General features: G+C 49.6%; 1 protein-coding gene across 2 annotated transcripts in view; it reads right to left on the minus strand.

Moving 5' to 3' along the window:
* Positions 1 to 2,584, minus strand: part of NEURL1B (neuralized E3 ubiquitin protein ligase 1B) — a 40,784-nt gene extending 38,200 nt beyond the window's left edge. For both annotated transcript variants that reach the window (XM_027084289.1, XM_027084291.1), the window contains exon 1: positions 2,412 to 2,584. In XM_027084289.1, the coding sequence (XP_026940090.1) occupies positions 2,412 to 2,442 (31 nt within the window). In that variant the 5' untranslated portion in view covers positions 2,443 to 2,584. The remainder of the gene's footprint in view (positions 1 to 2,411) is intronic.
* Between the last annotated feature and the right edge of the window lie 22,396 nt (positions 2,585 to 24,980).

Genomic DNA, 24,980 nt, shown 5'->3' on the forward strand with positions numbered 1-24,980 from the left:
GGAGAAGCATGCTTGGCATATAAATGAAGCCACATATGCAGGAAGCCTGGCATGGAATCCAGGTGCTCGGCAAATGCCAGCTCTCTATTTCAAGTCCCGTAGAAGGAACCCCACGCATGTGTCCTTTTCCTGAGAATGAAAGCACAAGGATTTCTACAGGGCAACACTGAGCCAAGTGTTCTTTCAGCCTAAGATGCAGGCAACTTGTGAGCTCCACCGCCAATTTTTGGGCTCCCGCCAGGCACCAGGCTCTGAGCTGGGCAATCAGGGATACAAGATGATCAAGACGTGGGCTCTGTCCTCAGGCAGCCCCAAGGCGAGTAGTAGAGACGGGTGATGACAATGCAAAGTGGTCTGATGAACAAGCAGAGACAAGAAGGTATTTAGGTGGCAGAGCAAAGGTGTGGGTGGTCAGGGAAAGCTTCCTGGAGGAGGTGACAACTGAGCTGGGTTTTGAGAGATGGACTAGACACTGAAAGGATATTCCAGGTGTGGGGAGCATCACGTACTGAGCACAGAGGTGCAAAAAACAGCACAATGTGTGTGAGAAACTAATTACGGGCAGGTCAGAAAACAATAAATGTTTCTTCATGTTTTTGGCACCTACAGCCTGATGTGGCACAGGAATGCCAGTTCCATCTCCTTCCTCAAACTCAATGCAAGCTTCAGCACCAGTGGAGCTTGAATTTTCCATGATTAGCTACTGCCGTGAGTAACCGACCTTAACCCCAGGCTCCCAGCGCGGGGTGGCCCTGTCCACAGAGAGAGGGCCGAGTGGGATGGAGACTACATAAATATCCAGCTATATTTAGCCCGCCTGGCATGCCTCTGTCCCTTCATCTACCCCAAGGCTGACCCACAGGTGGCAGAATGGCTTTTCTACTAGAACAGCATAAACATTTCTTAATTAAGAAATCCCACAAAGGGGCTCATGTCTTTGTGGCTGGAAGGACATCTGCTGCTCTATTTGCCAATATCCCTGGACACCTCCAGACTGGGTGGCGGGCTCTCCCCATCCCATTCCCATCCCCATGCCGTCAGTGGCCCTGGCCATAGGAGGCGTGGCCACTCTCAGGTAAGAGGACCTGGATTCGAATCCCACCTTTGCCACTGATTAACTGGTGACGCTCTGCTGGTGACTTCACCTCTCAGGGGATTTGGTAAATTCTGTGTGCAGTGGCCTGAAAGCTGCCCAGGGGCTTATAAAGCAGAAGGAGGGGCTCCTCTCCTATAAGCAGGCCTTGGGAATGTGGGGCTCAGCACCGTCCATTTCAATCCCTTCCAGGGGAAGAAATAATTATTTTTTGATATGTAATTATGAAGGAGAGAGCTATATGGGACTGTTAGAGCATAGAGGAGGTGATACCTCCCTCTCCTCCTAAAACCTCACATATGTGTCTCTCACCTTCTGCCTAAAGGCTGCTACAAATGCCCAGCCTTAAGGCAAAATAAAGATTTATTCTAAAGACTTGGCAGGGAGGAGGGTGGGCAGACAGACATAGGTCCCAATCCAGACCCCCTCCCCACTAGCAACATGGCCTTGGGTGTGTCATTTCGCCTCCACTGAAACTCAATTTCTTCATTATAAAATTGGAATACACACCTTTACTGTGAAGCTTCTTTGCATATCGCGCTGGGGTAGGCAAAGTGCCAGACACTGAGCCTCCAAGCCTTTGAGCAGCGCTGATCTATTCCCACAATTATCAGGTATTTTCTAGCAAGGCCTCTCTGTCTTCACACCCCCACCTCCTTCCAGCTCTGGATCCCCTTACTCTGGCTCCGGAAATTCTGGGGCGGTGTTAACTAGGGGGCGATGCGCTCGACAGCGGCGACTGCAAGGGGCTAGAGAGCTCCCAGCTGAGCAGACACCAGAGGGGGGCGCAGCCAGGGTGCGCGTGGGAACGCGGCCAAACCAAGGCAGCATGTACCGCGGGGGCGCTGAGCGGCTGGTAACTGAGGTACCCCTGCGAGCACCCCCCCCCCCAACTCTCAGCCGCTGCAGTCTCGGCACATCGGGCGGCTTTTGGCCGTCGGAAGCCCTGCGGAGCCTGGTTCCATTCACCCCCCTGGAGCGCCCCGGGCTCCTTCATCAGCGCCCTTGGGCTGGAACAAAGGCAAGGGGTCGCGCAGCATCGTCCCAACGGCCCCTTCGCGCATCTGGCCAAAGCCGGGAGGAAGAGCACCGGGGTCCCCAAGGTAACCAGGACGCGGTACCCGCCCTCCCAGAGCGCAAAGCTCAGCCGCTCCGCGCGCGCTGAGCCGGGAGTCGGGAAGCACCAGAGATTCCAGCCCGCCGCGCCCGCCGAGGGCTCCAAGGGTAGGTGGGGTGGCTCTCCGGAAGTCACCCAGAGGGTCCCCCGAGGAGAGAAGAACCCCAGCGCCCGACTCCCGGGAGGGGCTCCCCGGCGTACCTGGCAGGGTCCTGTGCACAGTGTTGCCCATAGCTGCGTCGGGGCGCGGCGTTGGCGGTGGCGCGCTCGGGACGCACGGAGGCTAAATACGCGGTGGGCCGGGAACCCGGGCCGGGGTCGGGCTCGGGCTCCGGGGCATCGCGGCTGCACTGGCGAGCCGGCGGGCTGCAGCTGGGGAGGGTGCGGTGAGGAAAGCAGCGGCGGGAGGAGGAGGCGGAGCCACCGGCCGGGGCCTGCCGGCTCCGCCCCCGCCTCCCGCTGCCTCCAACCACGCGGAGAGGGGCGGGGCCGCGGCCGCAGCATCTTTTGAAAGTTTGCACCGGGAGGCGGGAGGGGAACGGCCGAGCCTCCCGCCCTCGCGGCTCCCGCGCCCGGGGCAGGAAGGCGCGCTGGGCAGCTAGGTGCCCTCAGGATGCCAGACTCGTTAGCCTGCTGGCCTTTCTGTCATTAATTGCAACACTGTAAGAAGGCCTACGTGTGCCAGGCGCTGGGCCACAGCGGGGCCAAGCCCTCGCCCTGCGGAGCTTCTATGCGGGATGTTGAAGGTGCGGGGGTAGGGGTGGGGGATGAGGAGGTCCGGGACGGAAACACAAGCACAAGGTCAACTCGGACAGTGTAAAGGGCTTGAAAACAGTTCAACCAGGGTGATGGGTTGGGGTGGGATCTCGTGCCTACAAGTAGGAGAAACCTAGACAGTGTCCAAAGGTTGGGAGGAGGGAACATACATTCATCAATTCACTCACTCGCTCATTCATTAAAATATTTATTGAGCACATCCTCTGTGCCACAGGCTGTGCCGGGCACTGTAGATACAGACAAGCCATGCTAGTCTAGTGGTGAAGACGGAAATAGCAAGCAATTAAGATCACATAATATAATGATCAAAGCCAGGAGGAAAATAAAACAAGACTGATGGGGTAACTCTGCGGGGCTCAGGGAGAACCTGGGGGCGTGTCAGCTCCATCCGATGCACAGCAAAGAATCGGCAGGGGAAGAGCTGGAGACAGTGTCTCTGGCAGAGGGAGTAACAGGCATTCCTTATTCATTCATTCACCCCACAGATCTCGGTACCTCTCCTGTGCAGGAACCCAGACCACACTCAGTGGGGCATGAAGCTTGCTAACCCCTGCCTTCATTGGGCTCCATTTTTCAGATCAGAACACTGAGGCTTAGGAGGTGAAATGATTTGCCCAAGAAGACCCAATTCCAAACCAGTTTTTTTTTTTTTTCCGGCTTTACTTTCCATGCTCTTGTAACCTTTATGACCTTATGAAATGTGTTATTACCCCCACTTCACAGATAGGCAGATTGAGGCGCAGAGAGTGGAAAACAGGTGCTCCAAATTTCCCAGTAAGGGGCAAAGCTGGCCTGGAGATATGTGATTGAAAGATGGGTATCCGGGAGAACAAGCCCGCGCCCGCCCCCAGCCCCCGCAGCTCAGTTTCTCTGGTGCCTTCTGCCTCGAGTGCCTGACCCATCCCAAAAGGGTTCTCGTCCTTCAAGGTCAGCTCAAAGCCTCCACCTCTGGGAAGCCTTCTCTATTCCCCACCACACCCTGATTTATCATATACGTCTGAACATAAGGTTGGCTTGTGTTTGAGTCACAATTTCTCATATTACGGGTACTCTCTCAGTCACTTATTTTTTAAACACAGAGTCCTGTTTGGGAAAGGTGCAGTAGTTCCATATACCCTCAATCCACGTGAGTTTGGGATGCGTATAGAGGTCAGTATTATTATAAAAGGAGTCTAGGAAATTTTACTCATATAAAGCAGTGCAGTGCAAATAGGATTTTGTAACTGCAAGTGTCACAAAGGTAGGGTCACAAAGGGTGACGGCAAGGGAGGTTGTCGTAAACAGGCCTTTTAAAGGTCACTTTCAGAGCACCCAAATAAGTGGCAGGGTTGTGCAGATCACAAATGCACACCTGCAAATGAAGCCCCAGCTGTCCTAATGCAATGCAGATGGTACCTGCAGAGGGGACACAGTGTCCAGTGGTCACCTGACGCTTGGATCCAAAAGGGCTTCGTTTTAGCATCTTGGTCCCTGTGATTAAGATGTGCTCTGGAAAACCAAAACTTCTTTCCCCCCACCCTCCCACCAGCTGATGGTGACACTAGTGTCAAAGCCACGTGTAAAGAGTTTGAACCAAGTAGTTTCTTGAAATTTTAGATTGGACAAAAGCAGTCTTTCCAAATTAATATTTTATTAAATAAATGAAATACTAAAATTTTAACTATATAAAAGTGATTTAAAATATATCTCTCTCAGTAAAGAAATAAATATTACAATAGCCGTTTGACTGTTTCGTCTCCACACCTTAAAGTTTATATTATTCAACTTTACTGTGCATCTTCTCATTGGGAGAATAGGGATTGCCCTTAACCTTTACTTGGGTGACCTAATATTTGGGCATATATGGTAGTTGCTCACCCCTCTGAGGTCCCTCTGCACGTTGTCTTTTCTGTCAATTATACCCTCAGGGCAGCTGCTTTAGCTGTTACCCCTCCGTCCTCTCCATTGGCAGATGGGAAGCCTCCTGTTGGCAGGACCCAGGACACATTCACTTATGAATCCCCAGTGCCCAGAGTAGGAGTAGCATGCCCAAATGCTCAATACACATTTGAAAAAACTGACTGCAGAGGGGCATTGCTCTAAAACGGGAGAAGAAAGGAAAGAAGGATGGAAGAAGGGAGGGAGGAAGGGATGGAAGAAGGAAGGGGTAAAAAAGAGTTGTGAAGGAATGAGTTTTAGTTGATAGCAGCCCTGGACTTGGGTGTCATCAATAGTGATATGTGTGGGGAGAAACAACTAAAATAGGGACGCATTAACAGAAGTATGGTCTGTAGAGCAAAGGAGCAGCTTGCCGCTCCAGTGCATGATTAGACCATTCTGGGAGAAGTTGTTTTGGTTCTGGGCACCACACTTGAGAAGGAAGGCAGAGCTGCAGGTGGCTTTGGGAGAGAGGGAGCTCCCAGTCACAGGAGGTGTGCAAACAGAAGCAGAGGGTGCGCGGCATCCTTGGGCCAGGACAGCAGCCTCTAGTCATAACCTCTCCTGGCTTTGACTTCCACACTGCCCCCCACCCTTAGCCACATCCAAAACCGTGGAGACAATGCTACCCTCCCTTGGCATCAGGACCCGTGCTTGGGTTGCAGGGGCCCCTGGGTGGGGCTGCCTCTCTTGACTGTGCAGTGTTGGCACAGTCTCCCATGGCAGTGGGTAGAGGGAGGGCCCAGGCTCTGCTCCCTGGAATTGCTCCCTCTGGGCATGCCCTAGCAGATCCTGCCCCATGCATGGCAGGCCGTCAAGTGCACCTCGTAAAAAGGGCACACACTGAGCTGGTGGGGGTTATGGCCACTGCAGACTCCTGGGTAGAAGACCCCTTCCTCCAGGGAATCCAAGGGTCTTTGCACAGACTCGTCCTTGCAACTCAAGAACTGAGAATCCAGGCTACAGTCAAACCACAAAGCTTGGTTTTAAAATTGCTACGGGAGGCCTCTACTTTTCAGCAAACTGCCCATCAAACCTCGATTTCCAAAACCAGCGGTCTTCACCCACAAAAGCAATATATTTTCAGTTCCTGGTTACAAAGTGCCAATCATGCAGTGGGCACCAGGCTGTGCCCTTTGAGCGATCCTCCTCACAGCCTAGTAGCGTGGTCATTAACATAATTCCTGTTTGACAGGAGAGGAAACGGAAGTGAAGGGCGAAGAGGGAACTGCCAAGTTCACACATCCAGGAGGAAGCAGAACTCAGAGACTTCTAGCTCTCTCTCTCTTTTTACAGAAGAGGAAACAGGCTCAGAACCACAAAGCCACGCATCCAGTGTGGCACAGTCGTGAACAGAGGAGACAGGTGTCTTGAGTTTTTCTGGCTCCCATACCTATGTTCATGCAGGGCCGCCCTCAATGAGCAAATCACGTTTGTGTGATACTAAACCTGGCCACAGTTTACCTGGCAGCCAAGGCAAAAAGGGAAAGAAGCCCTGGCACATGGCTTTCCTTGTCCTGTTCCCTTGCAGATACATACTTGGTGCTGGCATCAGTTCCAAAGGGGAGCTCATCACTGGTGCACAGGAAGGCTGAATGGACAGAATCTTCCTCTAGAGTCTACCCAGAGACACATCAACAACATTCAGATGGATGGGTCCCATGGTGGCCATCCGAAAATGCCAAGCACTGGCATTTTCCTGAAATCCAGTGGAGGCCTCTCTGCCACAGGCTGGGGTCATGGGTGTCCTGGACTCAGCTTTCTCATAACACAAGGACAGAGCTTAGATGCTCTGAGACACATGGTCATGATGGCCATGGGATGGAAGCCTGAGGCAGGGGGTGAATTGAAATCAATTTATGATCCCGATAACTTGCACTTACTGTGCAGTTGCAATGATAATTACGACACAGTAATAGCTAACATTTATTGAGTGTTGGATGCTGTTTTGAGTCCTTTAGATGTATTAAGCTAACAACAACCCTAGGAGGTAGTATTATTAATATGCCCATTTTATAGATGGGGAAACCAAAGCCCAGAGAGCGTAGGTAGCAAGGCCCCGGTCACATAGGCAGAGAGCAGTATGACTGAACATGTTAGGTTCTGATTTATTTAATCCTCATAAAAACCCTATGAGTGAGAAAAGGAGTGAAGGGTTGTTAAGGTGTTGTTTGTATTTGTTGCCTTTTGAAATCTTCATCCCCTCCAGCAGAGGTGGGGGCCATTATCATCTCCCTCCTATATGACATGCTGGGAGGCTCAGAGAGGTACAGCAACTTGCCCAAATCTACACAGCCAAGAGGGCAGGACCCGAACAGGAGCCCAGCCTGCTCTGACCCCAGAGTCTGTGCATTCCTCCTGTCGGCCCCTCAGGTGGCTGAGAGTTTGCAAAGAGCCCAGCCCATCCTACCTAGAGCAACTTGAGAGCAGGCCTGTGCAGATCCATCCCAGGGTCCAGCACACAGCTTGTCCTGGCCCTGGGAGAGCCCACTCTTCCCTGCTGCCTTCCTAGAGCTGTGGAGAACCCACCAGGGGGACATGGACTTTTAAAGAAAAACTGGAATAATGAATGTGGAAAGGGACAAATCCTAGCGAGGCTACTTACTTGATTACCTTGTTGGCTGTGTGTCTCTGCATAGTTACTTAACCTCTCTGGACATCAGTTGCCTCATTTGTAAAATGAGGATGATAATAACACCTACCTGATAGGCGCTATAAACTTTCAATGAGATTATGATTGCAAAGTGCTTGACACAGAATAGGTAGTCAGTAAGTGTTTAATGAATGAACGAATTGATGAGTCAATAGATAAACCCCAGGGACAGGGGTTGGATCTCATCCACAGATGATGTGCTGGCTAAGGGCTCAGTCTCTGGAACCAGACTACCTGGCTTCATAGTCTGGCTTCCCTCCTATCTAGATGTGTGACCCTGAGCATGTTAACTCAAATTCTCTGTGCCTCACTCCCCTCGTGTAAAATGGGCTAATAAGGGTACTAGCCTCATGGGATTGTTTTGAGGATTAAATGAGATAATACATGTCAAGTGCTTAGAACAGTGCCTGACACATGGTAAATGCACAGTAAAACTAAGCCACCATTATTATTAATTAGTAACTCCTGTTATTCCTGGGGTCAGTTGCTTGGGGAAGAGGACGTTTCTTCTAGAGGAAGAGAACAGAGTGCGGACATGGGGTGGGACAGTAGAAGAAGCTGCTTCTCTTGGCCTTGAACACTGTGGTGTCTCATGTCCTGGGGGAGCTCCTCAGAGCTGGGTCAGGAGCTGCCAGGTCTGGGGAGCCTGAGCAGGGGACCAGAGGGGTTACGCCAGCCTGGGGCCCCGTGGTGCCACTGCAGGCCATGTGAAGCATGGGTTATGCCTGGCAGGCCTGGGACGCTTGGCTTCCTGTGACCCTGGGGTCTTTCAGGCAATCTTCACCTCCCTCAGCTGGCCCTGCACTGGCTAGAGAGCATCAGGGGAATCACGGAGGCTCTGGGGCCATGTGGGCTGCAGCAGGAACCTGAGTGGAGGATCCCAGGTTGTCAGGGATTTGAGGCAGATTGGGATCTGGGACAGCTGGGATGTGTGTATCTTAATGTGCAGGGCCTTGTTGGTCCAGGAGGCCAGGCCACTTGCACCACCAGTGGGTTCGGTGGGCTCCAGGATTGGGGGGCAGACCCAGGTCCTCCTCCGGCTCTGATGGGAGATGGTGCAGAGGGAAAGAGTCCAGCTCCGGGCCCCTGGCTGGGGTGCACACCCAGCCCACTACTGCCTAGCTGAGGGTCTTTGAGCAGGTCACGTGCCTGCTCTGAGCCTCAGGTTCCTTATCTGTAGAATGAGGACAGTCGTTCCCAGTGTGGGAGTGAAATGAGAAGCAGCCTGGGAAGGGATCGGCGCAGAGTGGAGGCTCAGTCCAAATGGCCTGAGGTTAGAATTACCGCGAGTTTGGAATAAGATCCAGTGTGGAGCACACTTTTTCTCCAAAACACATCTGTAGTGTAAAACGCGATTGGGCTGCATTTCTTGAGGCGTTGCCAGGAGCCCGGAGAGGCTGGTAAAGGCCAGAGAACAGAGGCAGACCTTGGTGGGACAGGTTGGGGGTGAGGTGGTGGAAGGATGCCACCAGGGGCCACAGCAGGTGCAGCAGGGTACGGTTTGGACCCTGCGGCCAGGCTGACTTTTTCAAAACCCCTGGCTTGCCCTTTCTTGGCCACGTGGCCTCTGACAAGCAACTTCCTTCACTAAGCCTCAGTTTCTCCCCCTGAAAAATGAGGACGGGGGACAGGGTCTGTTCCTCTGACTATTGGGAAGAGTAAATGAGGCCAGTGGCCCTTCCGTTGCCCCAGAGCCTGGCATGGAGACTGGCTCAGACCAGGCTCTTCATCTCAGCAACCACTGTTACTGCCTCAGGAAGAGAAAGTCTGGGGCCTCTGTCTGCTCTCTGTGCTGAGGGACGCTATTCCTTGTTTATGTAGGGAATCCATCAAAGCCACCCCAGCCCGTGCTGGAGGCTTCTCACCACGGTCTGGTTCACGCTCAGAGGTTTCTTCATCATCGTCTGCCCAGCCTGAGGGAAGGTGTCTGTGCCGTGTGGCTGGGGGAGCTCTGGTACCGATTGGGACTTGGAAAGCCCAGGATCAACTCGAGGCTGCAGCACTTACCCAACTGGGGCCTTAGGCAGGCCTCAGTGTCCTCATCTGTAAAATGGCCAGGAAAAATCAGTTTCTGGGTTTACTGGGGATCAGATGGGATTCGTCTTGGACTGTGATATTCAAGCTGTGTGTATTGCAACACTGCAGTCGGAAGCACAGGACCAGGTTGGCAGTCCAGGATTTGGTCCCATAGACCAGGGTTCAAATAGTGACTCGCCTTATTACTTGCCCTGTGACTTGCCCTTATGTCTCAGAGCGATGGGGACTCAGTGACAGGCTAAACTCTCGTGAAACAAGGACCATTAATTCTATCAGAGGGATAGATATAGAAAGATAAATACCCTCTTTTATCTCCCACTCCTTCCCCCAACAATTTCTGGTCCCTGCTTGCTCTGCCCCCACTTGTCCCATAACTGGGTGAAATCTCATGAGGGCTCTTTAAAACTCAGTCCCACAACCATTGCAGGAGCACCCGTTCTGCGCCAGGCCTAGGGTCGCACCCTCGCTGGCTGGAGAGAATCAGGCAGTACAGGTGGGATGGGAGGAGATGGGACCCGAGCCAGCAGAGGTGGGTGACTGGGAGGTGGCCCTGAGAGCTGGTGCCGAGGCACTGGCCGTGGAAGCCCAGCACCCGGGAGTGCTGTCCAGTTCACCGAGCCATTTCGCTTCGTGGCCTCTTCGCCCTTTTCACTGATGAAGAAACTGAAGCTCAGAGAGGGGAAGGATTTGCCCGTGTCACACAGCTGGACTCAGGGGACTCGTGCCTGTGGTGGGACCCCTACAGTCGGGTCCTCACTCTCACTGACCCCTCGCCTGCAGAGGGAGGAGGCTCCTTAGACCAAGAGGAAGGAGACCATGAGAGGAGGCAAGCATGTGGAGAAGAGTCCACATTATCCTCCATCCTCCCGGAGTGGTTAAGGGTGGGAGCCCTGGGGGCAGAGTGCCTGGGTTCGAATCCCAGCCTGGGTACGCACTGCCTGTGACCTTGGGCTAGCCACTCCAACTCTCTGTGCCTCAGGTTCTATTTCTGTGAAATGAGGCAAATGATAGGAACTCCCTGAGAGGTTTGTGAGGAGGGAATGAGCTGATAGGCCTGAAGCATTTACAGGGGTGTCTGGCAATAGTGAGTTCTCAAGAAACACATGCCCCACGGGCAGCCACGGTTACAGGTTCTAACTCCTGCTTTGAAATGCCTCATAAGATTCTGTTTGCATTCTTTGAGTCTGAAATACACTTCTAAGCATCTATCCTGAGGATGTAATCCCAGACGGATAGGGACTAAGCTAAGAAATGCCCAGAGTTCTTCAGTACACATTGCGTACTCCAGTATGAATTCACAAACACCTCCTACCACAGGTAATGTTCAGTAAACAGGTGTCGCTCACAGAACCTTACGGAGCTCCTGGCCATGATGCTTCTGAAGAGTCTGGAGTCACAGGAGAGAAAGCTTACGTCATAATGTTAAATGAGAAGGGCCGAACAATGTGTATAAAAACAAGGTGAAAGGAAATGCGTCAAAACATGACAAGTCATTTTCTCTGAGTAATAAGGAATATGGGTGTTTTTTTCCCCTTCTATCTGTGGGTAATTTTTAAATGTTCTGTAATGAGCATGTACAAAACTTTTCTAATGGTAAAGGACTCAACAGACTACTTTTCAAAGGTAGAGTTTTATCTAGTAGCTGAACCACTGCCTGACCGGTCCTTAGCATTTTGGCATGGAATGGGTTGTCAGTTTTCAAGCAATGAGTTGAACGCTGTGGGATGGGAGTGTGACAGGTAGTGCTTAGTTCATGCATCTTTACTAAGTCCCAGCCCTGGGTCAGCTTCAGAGTGTGCAAAGTGTGCAAGGGAAGTGGGCCTTGGGGGAGGGCCTAGGCACAGCTTGAAGTCCCCTTGATACCAAGCTGGCAGGAGGTACCAAAAAATATTCTGGGAACATTGCTGTCTTCATGATTTTGCCATATCCAGATGTTGCCTGTACTATCACTCACTTCAGAGTTTAAAAAAAATTGGTTCACCTAAAAAATACTCAGAAAACTGTAAAACATTATTGAGAGGAATCCAAAAACTAAATGGAATGATATATCACATTCATGAATTGAAGATCCCGTATTTTAAAGAAATCAATGCACTGCAAACCAATTTATAGATTCAGTGCATACAACCCTAATCAAAATCCTAACAGGTGTGTGCGTGCGTGTGTGTGTGTGTATGTAGTATGTATTATAACTTGGAAAACAAGTTTGTAAACCCTGTGTGGAAACACAAAGGGTGAAGGATAGCCATTTTTTGAAAAAGACATTTTTTGATAAAAAGGAACAAAGTAGAAGGATTTGCTCTACTGGATGCCAATACCTATTATATAGCTAAGTAACTAAGATAGTGTGGTATGGGTACAGGATAGACAAACAGACCAACGGAAGAGAGACAGATGCCAGACATACATGGACTCATATGTTTTTTGACAAATGTGACATTACCAAGTAGTGGGGGAAAAGGAACATCTTTTCAATGACTAGTGCTGTGCCAATTGGATACCTATATAGGAAAAAAAGAAACTTGATCCCTACCTCACACCACTCACAACATCAATTTCAGGGGAATTATAGATCTACATGTTAAAGGCAAAACAGTAAAACTTCTAGACAATAATGTAAGAGAATGTCTCGATGACCTCAAAGTGATAGAAAAATTCTTTAACAAGACACAGAAAGTACTGATCATAAAAATGGATTGATAAAATTGACTACAATAAAAGTTAACATTCTTTTTGTCAAAAGATATTAATGAGAAATTAAAAGGCAAGTTACAGAGTGGGAAAAATATATCATACACATATAACCAACAAAGGACTTGTTTCCAGAATAAATACAACTACAAATTGATATGAAAAAGACTAACAACTCAATACAGGAATACTTCACTTTATTCAGTTTTGTTTACTGTGCTTGACAGATACTGAATGTTTTACAATTTGAAGTTTTGTGGCAACGCTGTGTTGAGCAAGTCTATCGGCACCATTTTTCCAACAGCGCTTTTTCTCACTTTGTGTCTCTGTGTCATATTTTGGCAATTCTTGCAATATTTCAAACTTTTCATTATTATTATATGTGTTATGGTGATCTATGATCAAGGGTCTTTCTTGTTACTCTTATAATTGTTTGGGAGTGCCATGAACTGCTAACATTATAAGACAGAGAACTTAATTGATAAATGTCATGTGTGTTCTTACTCCTCCACTGACCAGCTGGTCCCCTGTCTCTCTCCCTCTCCTCGGACCTCCCTATTCCCTGAGACACAATAATATTGAAATTAGGCCAATTAATGACCCTACAATGGCCTCTGAGTGTTCAAGTGAAAGGAAGAGTCATACATGTCTCACTTTAAATCAAAAGCTTGAAATGATTAAGATTAGTGAGGAAGGCATGGCAAAAGCTAAGACAGACTGAAAGCTAAGCCTCTTGTGCCAAATAGTCAGCCAAGCTGTGAGTGCAAAGGAAAAGTTCTTGAAGGAAATTAAAAGCGCTACTTCAGGGCTTCCCTGCTGCCGCAGTGGTTGAGAGTCCGCCTGCCGATGCAGGGGACACGGATTCGTGCCCCGGTCCGGGAAGATCCCGCGTGCCGCGGAGCAGCTGGGCCCGTGAGCCATGGCCGCTGAGCCTGCGCGTCCGGAGCCTGTGCTCCGCAATGGGAGAGGCCACAACAGTAAGCAGTGAGAGGCCCGCGTACCACACACACACACAAAAAAGTGCTACTCCAGTGAACACATGAATGATTAGAAAGCGGAAGAGCATTCTTGCCAATATGGAGAAAATTTTAGAGGTCTAGATAGAAGATCAGACCAGCCACAACATTCCCTTAAGGCAAAGCCTAACCCAGAGCAAGGCCCTAACTCTATTCAATTCTATGAAAGCTGAGAGAGGTGAGGAAGCTACAGAAAAATGTTTGAAGCTAGCAGAAGTTGGTTCATTAAGTTTAAGGAAAGAAACTGTCTCTATAACATGAAAGTGCAAGGTGAAGCAACAAGTGCTGATGTAGAAGCTGCAGCAAGTTATCCAGAAGATCTAGCTAAGAGAATTCATGAAGGTGGATACACCAAAAAACAGATTTTCATGTGGACAAAACAGTCTTATATTGGAAGAAGATTCCATCTAAGACTTTCATAGCTACAGAGGAGAAGTCAATACCTGGCTTTGAAGGTCAAAGGACAGGCTGACTTTCTTCTTAGGGAAATAATGCAGCTTGTGACTTTAAGTTGAAGCCAATGCTAATTTACTATTCTGAAAATCCTATGGCCCTTAAGAACTATGTTCAATCTACTCTGCCTGTGTTCTATGAATGTAACAACAAAGCCTGGATGACAGCACATCTGTTTACAACATGGTTTACTGAATATTTTAAGCCCACTGCTGAGATCTGCTGCTCAGAAAAAAGATTTGTTTAAAAATATTACTGCTCATTGACAATGCACCTGGTCACCCAAGATCTCTGATGGAGATGAACAACGAGATTAATGTTGTTTTCATGCCTGCTAACACAATATCCATTCTGCAGACCGTGAATCAAGGAGTAATTTCGATATTCAGGTCTTCTCATTTAAGAAATACATTTCATAAGGCTATAGTTGCCATAGATAGTGATACTTTTGATGGATCTGGGCAAGGTCAGTTGAAAACATTCTGGAAAGTGTTCACCATTCTAGATACCATTAAGAACAGTCATGATTCATGGGAAGAGGTCAAAATGTCATCATTAATATGAGTTTGGAAGAAGTTGATTCCAACCCTCACGGCTGACTTTGAGGGGTTCAAGACTACAGTGGGGGAAATAACTGCAGGTGTGGTGGAAATAGCAAGAGAACTAGAATTAGAAGTGGAGCCTGAAGATTGTTGCAATCTCATGCTAAAATTTGAATGGATGAGGAGTTGCTTCTTCTGGATGAAGAAAGAAAGTGGTTTCCTGACATGGACTTTACTCCTGGTGAAGATGCTGTGAAGATTGTTGAAATGACAGCAAAAGATTTAGAATATGACATAAACTTAGTTGATAAAGCAGTGGCAGGGCTTGAGAGGATTGATTCCAATTTTGAAAGGAGTCCTACAGTGGGTAAAATGCTATCAAACAGCATTGCATGCTACAGAGAAGTCATTCGTGAAAGGAAGAGTCAATTGATGTGGCAAACTGCACTGTTGTCTTATTTGAAGAAAGTTCCACAACTATCCCAACCTTCAGCAACCACCATGCTGATCAGTCAGCAGCCATCAACATGGAAGCGAGACCCTCCACCAGCAAAAGGATTACTACTCCCTGAAGGCTCAGATGATGCTTAGCATTTTTTAGCAATCAAGTATTTTTTTAATTAAGGTTTACCATTTTTAGACATAATCCTTTGCACACTTAACAGACTACAGTATAGTGTAAATATAAAATTGTATGCACTGGGAAACCAAAAACTTCATGTGACTTGCTTTATTGCAATATTCTCTTTATTGAGATGTTCTGGAACCAAATCCTCAATATCTCCGAGATATGCCTGTATAAAAATGGGGGAAAAAACAGGCATTTCAAAATCAGAACATTCCAATGGCCAATAAATATATAAAACAGTACTGAATCTCACTGATAATCAGGGAAATGAAAAATCAGTTTCACAATGAGATAACCATGGCACCCCAGCCGGATTGGCTAAATTTAAACTTTTGACAATACCAAGGACTGGCAAGGATGTGGAGCAACAGGAACCCTCATACACTGTTGATGGGAGTGTAAAGCCATACAATCACTTTGGAAAATTATTTGGTGGTATCTGTTAGAGTTAAACATACATGTACCCCCGTGATCCAGCAAAACCCTCCTAGATATAGACCCAACAGAGACCTGTTCATGAATGTTCCTAGCAGTTTTATTCAAATAGCCCCAAACTAAGAACGACCCACATGTCCATCAACAGTAGAATGGTCAATAAATTGGGATATACTCATACAATGGAATATAATTCAGTAATGAGAGTGAAGTACAGTCCACATACCAAACCGGATGACTCAGCAACATAATGTCCCGTGAAAGAAGCCAGGCACCAGAGAGAACATACGACATGACTTTATTTATGTGATGTTGAAAAACAGGTATGTGTAGGTTATAAAAGTGTAGAGAAAAGCTAGACGTGACTATCATAAAATTCAGAGTAGTGGTCAACTTTGAACAGGAGGGAGGGGTACCGTTTGGAGCGGCCCAAAGGAGGGGCCTCTGGGGAGCGAGAAATGTCCTATTTCTTGACCTGGATGTTTGCCTTTTGATAAATTATTGAGCTGCACATTTTAGTTTTGATGCAAGCTTTAGCCCCACACAATGTGGCTTCTCTGTGCATGTTATATTTCACAACAAAAAGTTTAAAAGAAAAAAAAACTTCCAGGGCACCAGAGGGAAGGCAATTTGAAAGAGTCCGGCTCCTGAGGGAGCATCCCTGGGGCAGTAGATCAAGATACTGTCAGTAAGAAACACAGAAGACATCGAAGCCTTATTTTATCTAGGCATCAAATGCCTTACCCATCTTAGAATTAGAAACAGAATTCAAGAGAGAGAGGGGCAACGCAGAGATGTGCATTAGCATGTTTACACACTGGAAAATAAATGCATATAGTTTTCTGACTGAAAGTCAGGCAGACCTGGCTGCACTGTTTGGCAGAGATGGTCAGCTGTTCAGTTTGCGAGGTGGAGTTTTTTGGAAAATGTAGGAGTGGAATCTACAGCTCCAAAGTTGTGATGAGATTTTATTTAAAGCACTTATTGGGTATACAGCATGCTGGAAGTTACATCCTTTGCAATTATTTGCTTCTATGATGAAAACATCTAGGTGCCAACTAAAACTGTTTGTGTGCTGTAGGTAGTTTTCAAAATTCTTTTAGGGGCTATGTGAGGCCCCAGTGTGAAGACCCCTGTATGAATAGACAGGTGGAAAGAGGCAAGCCGGGTGGTAGAGAATGGGCAGAGGCCTGGAAGGCCAGCTGCGCTGGGAAGGGGCTGGGGGAAGAAGAATGGTTGTCTGGTCTGCGGGGGAGCCCTGAAGAGTCACCCCTGAGGGCCTGCAGGAGGGAGAGCAGGAAGAGGCCTAGGCACTGGGGAAGTAGAGCCCAGGAGAGCCAGCAGGAAGAAAAGGCCAGGGGCTGGGAGCCTTTACATGAACAGGTGGTCAAGCAGATGTAGGAGAAGAAAGCAAAGAAAGGGGGCATCCCTGGCCCCTCGTTGTGTGTAGCCACAGCTCTTGAAAAGACCCAACAAAGCAGGCCCCCTACTCTGGCAGCTGCCTTGAAAAGGCCTTGTGCCCACCCATCTGCCACCAGCTCCCATCCCCCACTAGCACCAGGGTCTCCCAGCAACACTGGCCTTTCCTGGCCAGGGGTGGGGCAGGGGAGGGAGGTGGAAGGCCACCCAGCCACCTAGCCCTGTGCCTGGGGACAGAGGCCGCTGGGGGCGACTCTGTCCTTCACATCTCTCTTCGGAAAATTGTCAATACGAAAGATAGTGGCTATGATAAAATTTGAAATTTCAAATAGTGCCAACATCGGCAGAAAGATCAAAGTGAAACTGTGCTCTCTGTAAACCTCCACCGCAGCCAGTTTGCTATGTATTCTTGTTACCTCTGGTCAAATTCTCCCCAAAAGAAAATAGCTGGGTCTCTAGAGTCAGCCAGTTAGGATGTGCATCCCAACTCTGCCACCGCTGTGTGATCTTGAACAAGTTCTTTACCTCTCTGAGCCTTATTTCCTCATCTGCTAAATGGAGCTAGGTTTAGTACCAGTCTCAGAAGATTGATGCGGTATTCTGGATCCTCCACGGCATGAATCCCTACCCCCATCCCTCCTCCACCGAAGTTGAAAGGGGTGGGTGTGTCCCCCGGGGAGGAGAGTGGAACACTCTGAGTACTGTCCGCAGCCCACCCACACACTCAGAGGGAGCTGAGGCCCCTGAACTAAGGAAAGTCCATTCTAGTGGACAAGACAGACAAGAAACCAGGGTGATACGTGGAATGAGGGAAAACAGATCAGTGGGATGGGTGGGTGGCAGTGGCCTTTCCAGCCAGGCAGTCAGGGAAGGCCTCTCTGAGGAGGGGACCTTGGAGGGAAGCAGGAAGGAAGCCAGGTGGACGTCTGAGGAAGGGTGTACCAGGCAGAAGGGCCTGCCAGGGCATGAGCTCAGAGGCAGCCCGGTGTGCTTGCACATGACATAGGTATCACCTGAGGAAAGGGGAGCTCAGGAGGACAAAGGATCAAGGTCAAGGCCACCTAGGATGCTGAGTGGCTGAGCTAAGAGATTTCAACCCACGTCTTTCTGACCCCAGAGTCTTTGACCCTGAAGCCTCCCCCAGCTGAATGCTGCCTGCCTTGCATCTCTCACCTTATCAAAAGGTCAAAGTCCTCCTCTCTTTCTTGGAAGAGCAGGGGTGGGGGTGGGCGGGGCTTAGCGCAGGATGGTTCCCACTCAGCCAGCCCTGGTCACAGCCCAGTGGAGCGCTCCCCACTGATCCCTCCAGGTTCCTGTCCCTCCGGTCTCTACTGCCCCTGAGCTGGACCCTGTGGGAGGAGTTCCAGGATCAGGCATCCCTCTAAACTGTCCAGCCACTCTCGGCCACCTTGTCAGAGACTGGGATTCCCGCATAGCCCAGCTGGGGTCCTTTGGGGTCCTTGCGACCTCCTAGGACTCAGACAGCTGAGGGCGCAAAGCCGTCTCCGGCCTGGGCTTCCTGCCAGTGCAGGCCACTCTCTGGCCTCAGGTGCCCCAGTTGAGGACCAGGGCCATTGCTGAATATTAATGAGGAAATGAATGAATGAAGAGGGAGTGACAATGAATGAAAGGGATGCGCAAGCAGCCGGGTGGCCTGGAGAGCTGAGAGGCAGGAGGCTCCAGAGAGGTCAGACAGGGGAGGAGGTCAGAGGGGGATGCCATGAAAGGTTAGACTCAGCTGGGCCTCCTTTAACCCCAACCCCGAGGCTCATGTGCCCGTCTCTGAAATGGACCCATTATGGACTCTGCAAGCAGTGAGTGCCTCTCCCTCCAACTGACCCAATTCTGGCCACTGGCCAGAGGCCATCAGCTTCTGAACTCCACAGCACTCACGATTGCATGAGGGGAGCCTCTGGGATAAGCAGCTCTTGTTTGCGGTGCACATCCCAGCCCTGAGTGTTGGCACTGCCAGTCTCTAAGCAGCCCTCACAGTGGGCGCTCCTGTCCCTGTAGTCTAGGGGCAGAAGCAGCCACTTGGACCTGGCATCCCAGCACAAGATTACACGGGGGAGCGAGAGCCAGAGTCACTCCTGGGAGTTGGACTCTGGAGGCCCTGGGTGCGCGCTTGCCCCCGGGGGGCAGGCCCTCTGTGGCCGCAGATCCTTTCCCGGGCAAAGCTCATCCTGGGCGGGTCTCTGTGAATCTGTCCTGACCTTCAGCTTGACACGGGGGTGGGAAAGGCGGGGGCTATATTTCAGGACCCATCACGTGAAAACAGACTGAGGATCCCCCTATTTTTAGCAACCAAGCTGCATGTACCTGTTCCCTGCCACCCGCCACCACCACCACCACCCCACCACCAGGAGCAAAAGCTCGGACGAACATTCATTCACACCAAATAATTCCTTAAATAAAGACAGCTACATTTTGGCATCCCCTGTGCTCGAAATACATGCTCCTTAGATTTTTCATATCACATGCAGTCTGCATAATTTTAACCCAAGCGCATCAGCTGTTGACGGTCTTATTATGTGAGTCACCGTTTGGGGTCTTAAGATAACAGGAACAGACTGGCGGGCTCAGTGAGTGTGGACATCCTGGTGCTCAATCCTGGTGGTCTGTCTGTGGGGTTCTCCTCATCCCCCGGGGAAGGGGCTGGAATCATAGTGAGGCCTACCACCTACTGAGCTGCGCTTCCTGTATCCATTTTGCTCACAGCCGGCAGAGTTCTCACCCTGCGGCACGCCCTGGCTGAATCCCTCCTGTGGTGTCCCGTCCAGTGCATAAAAGCTCACCTCCTGCCCTGCCCACAAGGCCCTCTCTGATCTGACTCCTGAGGACTTTCCCAACGCACCTTCCACTAGGCTGGCCTGTGCTCGCGGTGCTCTGTAGGTATTCCGAGCTTCACCTGGCCTCAGGGCCTTTGCACCTGCTCTTCACCCTGACTGGAATGTTTTTTCCCCAGATCTCCTAAGTGGCTTCATCTCATCACTCAGGTCTCAGCTCAAGTGTTGTGTCCTCAGAAAAGTCCCCTAGACATTGACCATCCTGACTAGCTGGGCTTAACCTTCCTGCCCCTCTTCCCTCAGGCACAAGTTATCTCAGCCTTCTATTTTATTGTCTTCAAAGACTTCCTGTAATACAGATAGGGCTACTCATTTATCTTCTTCCTAGGAGGCCAGCAACATGAGAGCAGGAATCTCAACTTCCTTGTTCACCACTGTATCTTCAGAGCCTATGTGACACACAGCAGGTGTTCAATAAATATCTGTTAAACCAATGAATGAACCCTCAGCAATGCTATTGCTATTTCTCCTGTGTTACAGATGAAGAAACTGAGACCCAGAGAGGTTATAACTTGTCTAAGGTCACACAGCCTGTACACAGGGATCCCCCTGGTCCCATGAGCCCCACAGTAGGTCTGGGGTTGAGAATCTCACCTGGAGCACAAACCCTCCTTCTCTCCTCAGGGAATAAATCTTGAGGGGCATGCAGTGAAAGGCTGAGCAAAGTCTGTCTAATTAACCAGTGCAGGGGCCTCCATGCAGAGAGGATGGACCTTTGACCACAGCCCACAGGTGACAGGACAGGAACTCTACCCATAAAGACAACTGTGTCATTCAGGCCAGCAGCACTGACAAGCAGCTCACCAGAGCTTGCTCTCATCAAGTCAGATTATTACAGGGCGTTACTGTCCATAAAGGGCCTTGGAATGAAGGTGACTGGGGAGAGGCCTTTTTAGAAATTTCTGAGCCAACTCCCAAAACCTTTCACCAGCTTAGGGGGAAGGGAGCTCATGCTTACTGGGTTCCTACTGTGTGTCAAATGCCACGCTGGGTGCTTTCCTTACATTTTTCCATCAAATCCTCCCCTCAACCGTGGGAAGCAGGTACTCTTGCCATGGTGAGCCAAAATTAAGATGCCATCCATCGTAAGATGCGTTTCGATTTCCGACACACAAACAATGTGAACACACGTGCCTTGTAGACTCGATGAAACCTGGAATTATCCTCATCTTACACACAAAGATGCTCAGGCTCAGAGAGGACAAACGATGCTCCGTTGTGGGCGGGGGAGGTCCTCCCAACTGCTTGGTCTGGTTCCCCACCCTCTCCACCGTGTGCCCAGCCACCAAGCCTTTCTGCTGTTCCTTCTGCTTAGAGCATCCTTCCCAGTCATCGGCCCCACTCCAGCCTGGTGAGATGCCTGGCCCAGACATGACCCCCTCTCTGGCCCTCCCTGGCCTCTGCGCTCTGTGGATGAGCGTCTGTTGGCAGCCTGACCTGGAAGGCGGTTCATCGGTTCTTCCAGGGCTGTGACAGTCCGGTTCCCCATCGTCTGTCAGCAGTGACGTAGATAGGATCACCTGAGGGGCTTCGTTCCTCCTTGTCATGGACTATCAGACCTCAATGGACTTAAGAATCACAAGGGGGAGTGTGTCTGTAATGCAGAGTTCTGGGCCCTCCCCTTAGAATTCCTGATTGGCTAGGTCTGGGTGAGGCCCCGGAATCTGCACTTCTACAATCCTGCCCTGTGATTCAGTTGTGGGAGACTTTGCAAACCGCTGCTCTAAGCTTTAGAGTCTGAGGTCGTCTGGACTGGCAGGATGGCCCCCAGGGAGGTTGCCCCTGTGAACTGAGCAATCAGGACCCTCTAGTTGTAAAGTGGGAAAGCAATACGATAACAAACGTACCTGCCCCAAACGTTTATTAGTAGATTACACCATCCCACCCAGGCTGACCTACCTGTTTATCCCTACTGGAGTCAAAACTTACCCCTCCTAAATCAACTGTACTTCAATAAAAAATAATAATAATAATAATAAATAAGTCACGGGGATGTAAGGTTCAGCTCAGCATAAAGAATGTAGTCAATAATACTGTAATAACTTTGTATGGTGACAGACCGTTACTAGACTTATCGTGGTAATGATTTTGCAAAGTATTTGAACATCAAATCACTATGTTGTACACCTCAAACTAACATAATATTGTATGTCAACTAAAATTAAAAAAAAAAAAACAGAAAAAGAAACTTACCCCTCCTATCCATGCATCGCTTAGAGTTCTGGTATTACTGGTAGAGCTCCGGCTCCCTGACACCCTGGCCTTTTTGGGGTGCCAAGGTAAAGGTGTACAGTGTAGGTGCGAGTGTTCACTGCTCTGCGTTCACAAGGGCTGTCGGGAGATAACACCTTCATGCAAAGGAGCAACGCCAATGGTGGAACTCTAGGCCCGGTTGCAAGCCGCTGGTAATAGGACTGACAATGGTCCTGTGTATGTCCCTGGCACTTGGTACGTGGTCCAGCAATAGTTTATAGAAAAACCGAAGGGCCCGGGCCTTCCTCCTGAGCTCTCCTATTTACAGCCTTGCTTTGATGTCCTTATGGCTCCTCAGACACCACTTACCAAAACGCAAGGCTGGAGGGGTGAGTGCGAGCCTGGATGGTGAGAGCCCTATAGGCCTGAGAGTTTGCCTGCTACTCTAGGATAATGGGGATTTTGAGCAGGTGGCAAAGGGACTGGAGGACAGAGAGAGTGGAGACATGTACCCCGGTGAGAAGGCCGTTGCAATATTTTCTCCAGCCATTCATGGAATGTATTCGGGTGGATAAGGAAGGTCCCTGCCTCGGAAAGCCCACAGCCTGGACACTCAGCAGTAGCCAGAGGGCATCTGTCATGCTCTTCCAGGAAGCACAAGTTTATTTTATAATTGATGACAAGGCCGAAAGAATCTGCCCACTAGAACTCTCCTCTATTCTCGTTCTATCTCTCAGAGGCCAATGACCTGGGGACTTTGATTCTCCTCTCTTCTGCTTAGAACCTCAATTTCCACCTCTGTAAAATGGGTATCGAATAAAATCTGCCTCATAGACTTGTTGGAAGATTCAAAGAAGGAAACAGATATGTAACCATGCCTGGAGTGTAAGTGGCCTGTAAGGGTTAGGGGTGGGGACTATGTCGGGGACATGCTAGTAGAAAGAAGGAGAGGGGCAGACGTTTCTACTGAGTCTCTCAATGAGTAGGAAGTGCAAACAGATCAGAGAGACATTTGAGAAGGAGGTTGATTTTCCACAAGACTGTACTGTGTGGTTGTTGCCCCAGTGCCTTCTACCTTCCCAGCCAGCCTGACCAAGGCAGCACCTCCAAGCTTAGAGATAGCCCCATGCAAACTAAACCTCTCACCTGCAATAATCTTTTTTCTCCTCAGGACCTAGAGTCTCTTCCCCACAAATCTGATCATGTCATACTTCTGCTTAAAACACTTAAGTGGTTTCCTACCATCTGGGTGTCAAACCCCAGTTCTTCCCTATGGCCTTTTGACCTTTGCATGGCCTGACCTCTGCTCATCTGACTTTATCTCATCCCTCTTGGTTCTGCCCATAGGATCTCTCCCTCCAGGTACCTGTTCTTGGTCCATTCTGTTTCCTTTGCCCGGAATGCTTCCCATCCCTCCTTCTTCCCCTGGATACAGCCCTCAGACCTCAAGGAAGCCTTGCCTTTACCCCTTCTCTCTCTTTTCTTGCTCTGAGCAACCTCCCTCTCCCGTCCCGCCACACACACACTTCCTTTGTGGAACTTTTCAAGGGGACAAGTATGCATTTATTCATGAGGTTATTTAGTTATTGCTCCTCCCCTCAGACTATGAGCTCACATGGGCAGCAACATAATCATCTGTTCAGTGCAGCATCCCTGGCTTCTGGCACAGGGCCAGCATGTAGTATGTACTCAACGAATGCTGGCTGAATGAACAAAGGACAGACAGAGCACAGAAATCATTAGGGAGGAAGGACCTACTATGTGCCCAGAGCTTAGTCGTGCAGAGAGATCCAGATGGGTGAGGGGAGGCTGGGAAGAGACCAACCTTGATTCTCTAGGCCAGTGGCTTCCACAAAGGACTCATTCAATCCCATGCAGCCCCAAGGGTAGGGGACTTCTTCCCCATATCTGAGTCAGAGAAGCCTGGACCCACTTCCTCGGCCCGCACACAACTTTCTGTGTGACCTGGGCAAATCACTTGGCCTGTCTGGCCCTCAGATCCCTCACCTGGGAGATCATCACAGCTGCCTTCTGCATTGTCAGAGGTGAGCAATTGGAGGCAGATGCTGACCCTGGGCCCGGCACACAGTATGTGCTCAATAAACATTCATCCCCTCCTTGTTGCAAATAAGCTTGTAATTTAATCCATCAGGAGAACCTGTTTATCCCAGGATCTTTCTCTCTTCACATTAGCTAGTAGGCTTTAAAAATCCCATTAACACCATATTTTTAAAAGCTGTGTTCTTGGGAGGAGGAAGGGAAGGGAAGACATTTCCTCGTGAATTTGATTTAGTGGGAAATGATCTTTGAGTTAGGAAATTCTTGTTTGGGGTCCAATCGCATTAACAGTGAAGAAGGCATGATGGGAATGGCCAGTGGACCAAGGCCAGCTCTCGCAGCTCAGCGTACGGGATACAGCCCGTGCACCCATGGTGCCTACGGTTCTGCCGTTACCATCACCCTTTGCATTAACTGTGCTCTCTAGAAATCCCTGTAGAAAAATAGCTCTTTGGTCATAATGGGTCCCTGGGGGGATGCAGTGGGGTTGGGGAGACACAGTGTGTGTGTGTGTGTGTGTGTGTGTGTGTCTGTGTGGAGTGGGGGGATTTTGTGTTACGCCTGTAAAGTGTAAACCTCCTCTACCTGAAAGAAGCTGATAGAAAAGCGGAGAGGGACCCACACACAAAGAAAACAAGCTAGGGTTTGTTTTTCCACAGCTTAGGAGAGACCGTGAGTCAGCGGGTGGATCAAGAGGGGGAAGGTTCCAGCTGGAGACGCTCAAAGCAGCCCTCGGTTCTCTGAGGGAGATGCATGGGAGCTGGCCTCAAAGCTGGAAGGCACCCCCATGAGTCAGTTCTAAGGAAGCACCAACACCATCCTGAGATGCCATTCATGTCATAAAAAGGAAGTACCTACTACATGCCACACAGTGTAACATGACGACTGCTTGGCATCTGGTGTCTGATTTAATCCTCACCACAGCCCTGAGAGATGAGGGATATCATACTCTTTTTATAGATGAGGACCCTGAGGCTCAGAGAGGTTAAGTCACTTACCCAAGGCAGCACAGGGAGTCAGTGATGGGGCTCTGGGGGCTGTGAAAACTACCTACGGACAAGCTGACAATATGCAGAAAAAGCCCTCAAAATGTGCCTGTTTTTGA

The sequence above is a fragment of the Aethalodelphis obliquidens genome, unplaced genomic scaffold (assembly GCF_003676395.1).
Source record: "Aethalodelphis obliquidens isolate GAN/ISIS:26980383/991018 unplaced genomic scaffold, ASM367639v1 scaffold52, whole genome shotgun sequence".
NCBI classification, from domain to species: domain Eukaryota; kingdom Metazoa; phylum Chordata; class Mammalia; order Artiodactyla; family Delphinidae; genus Aethalodelphis; species Aethalodelphis obliquidens.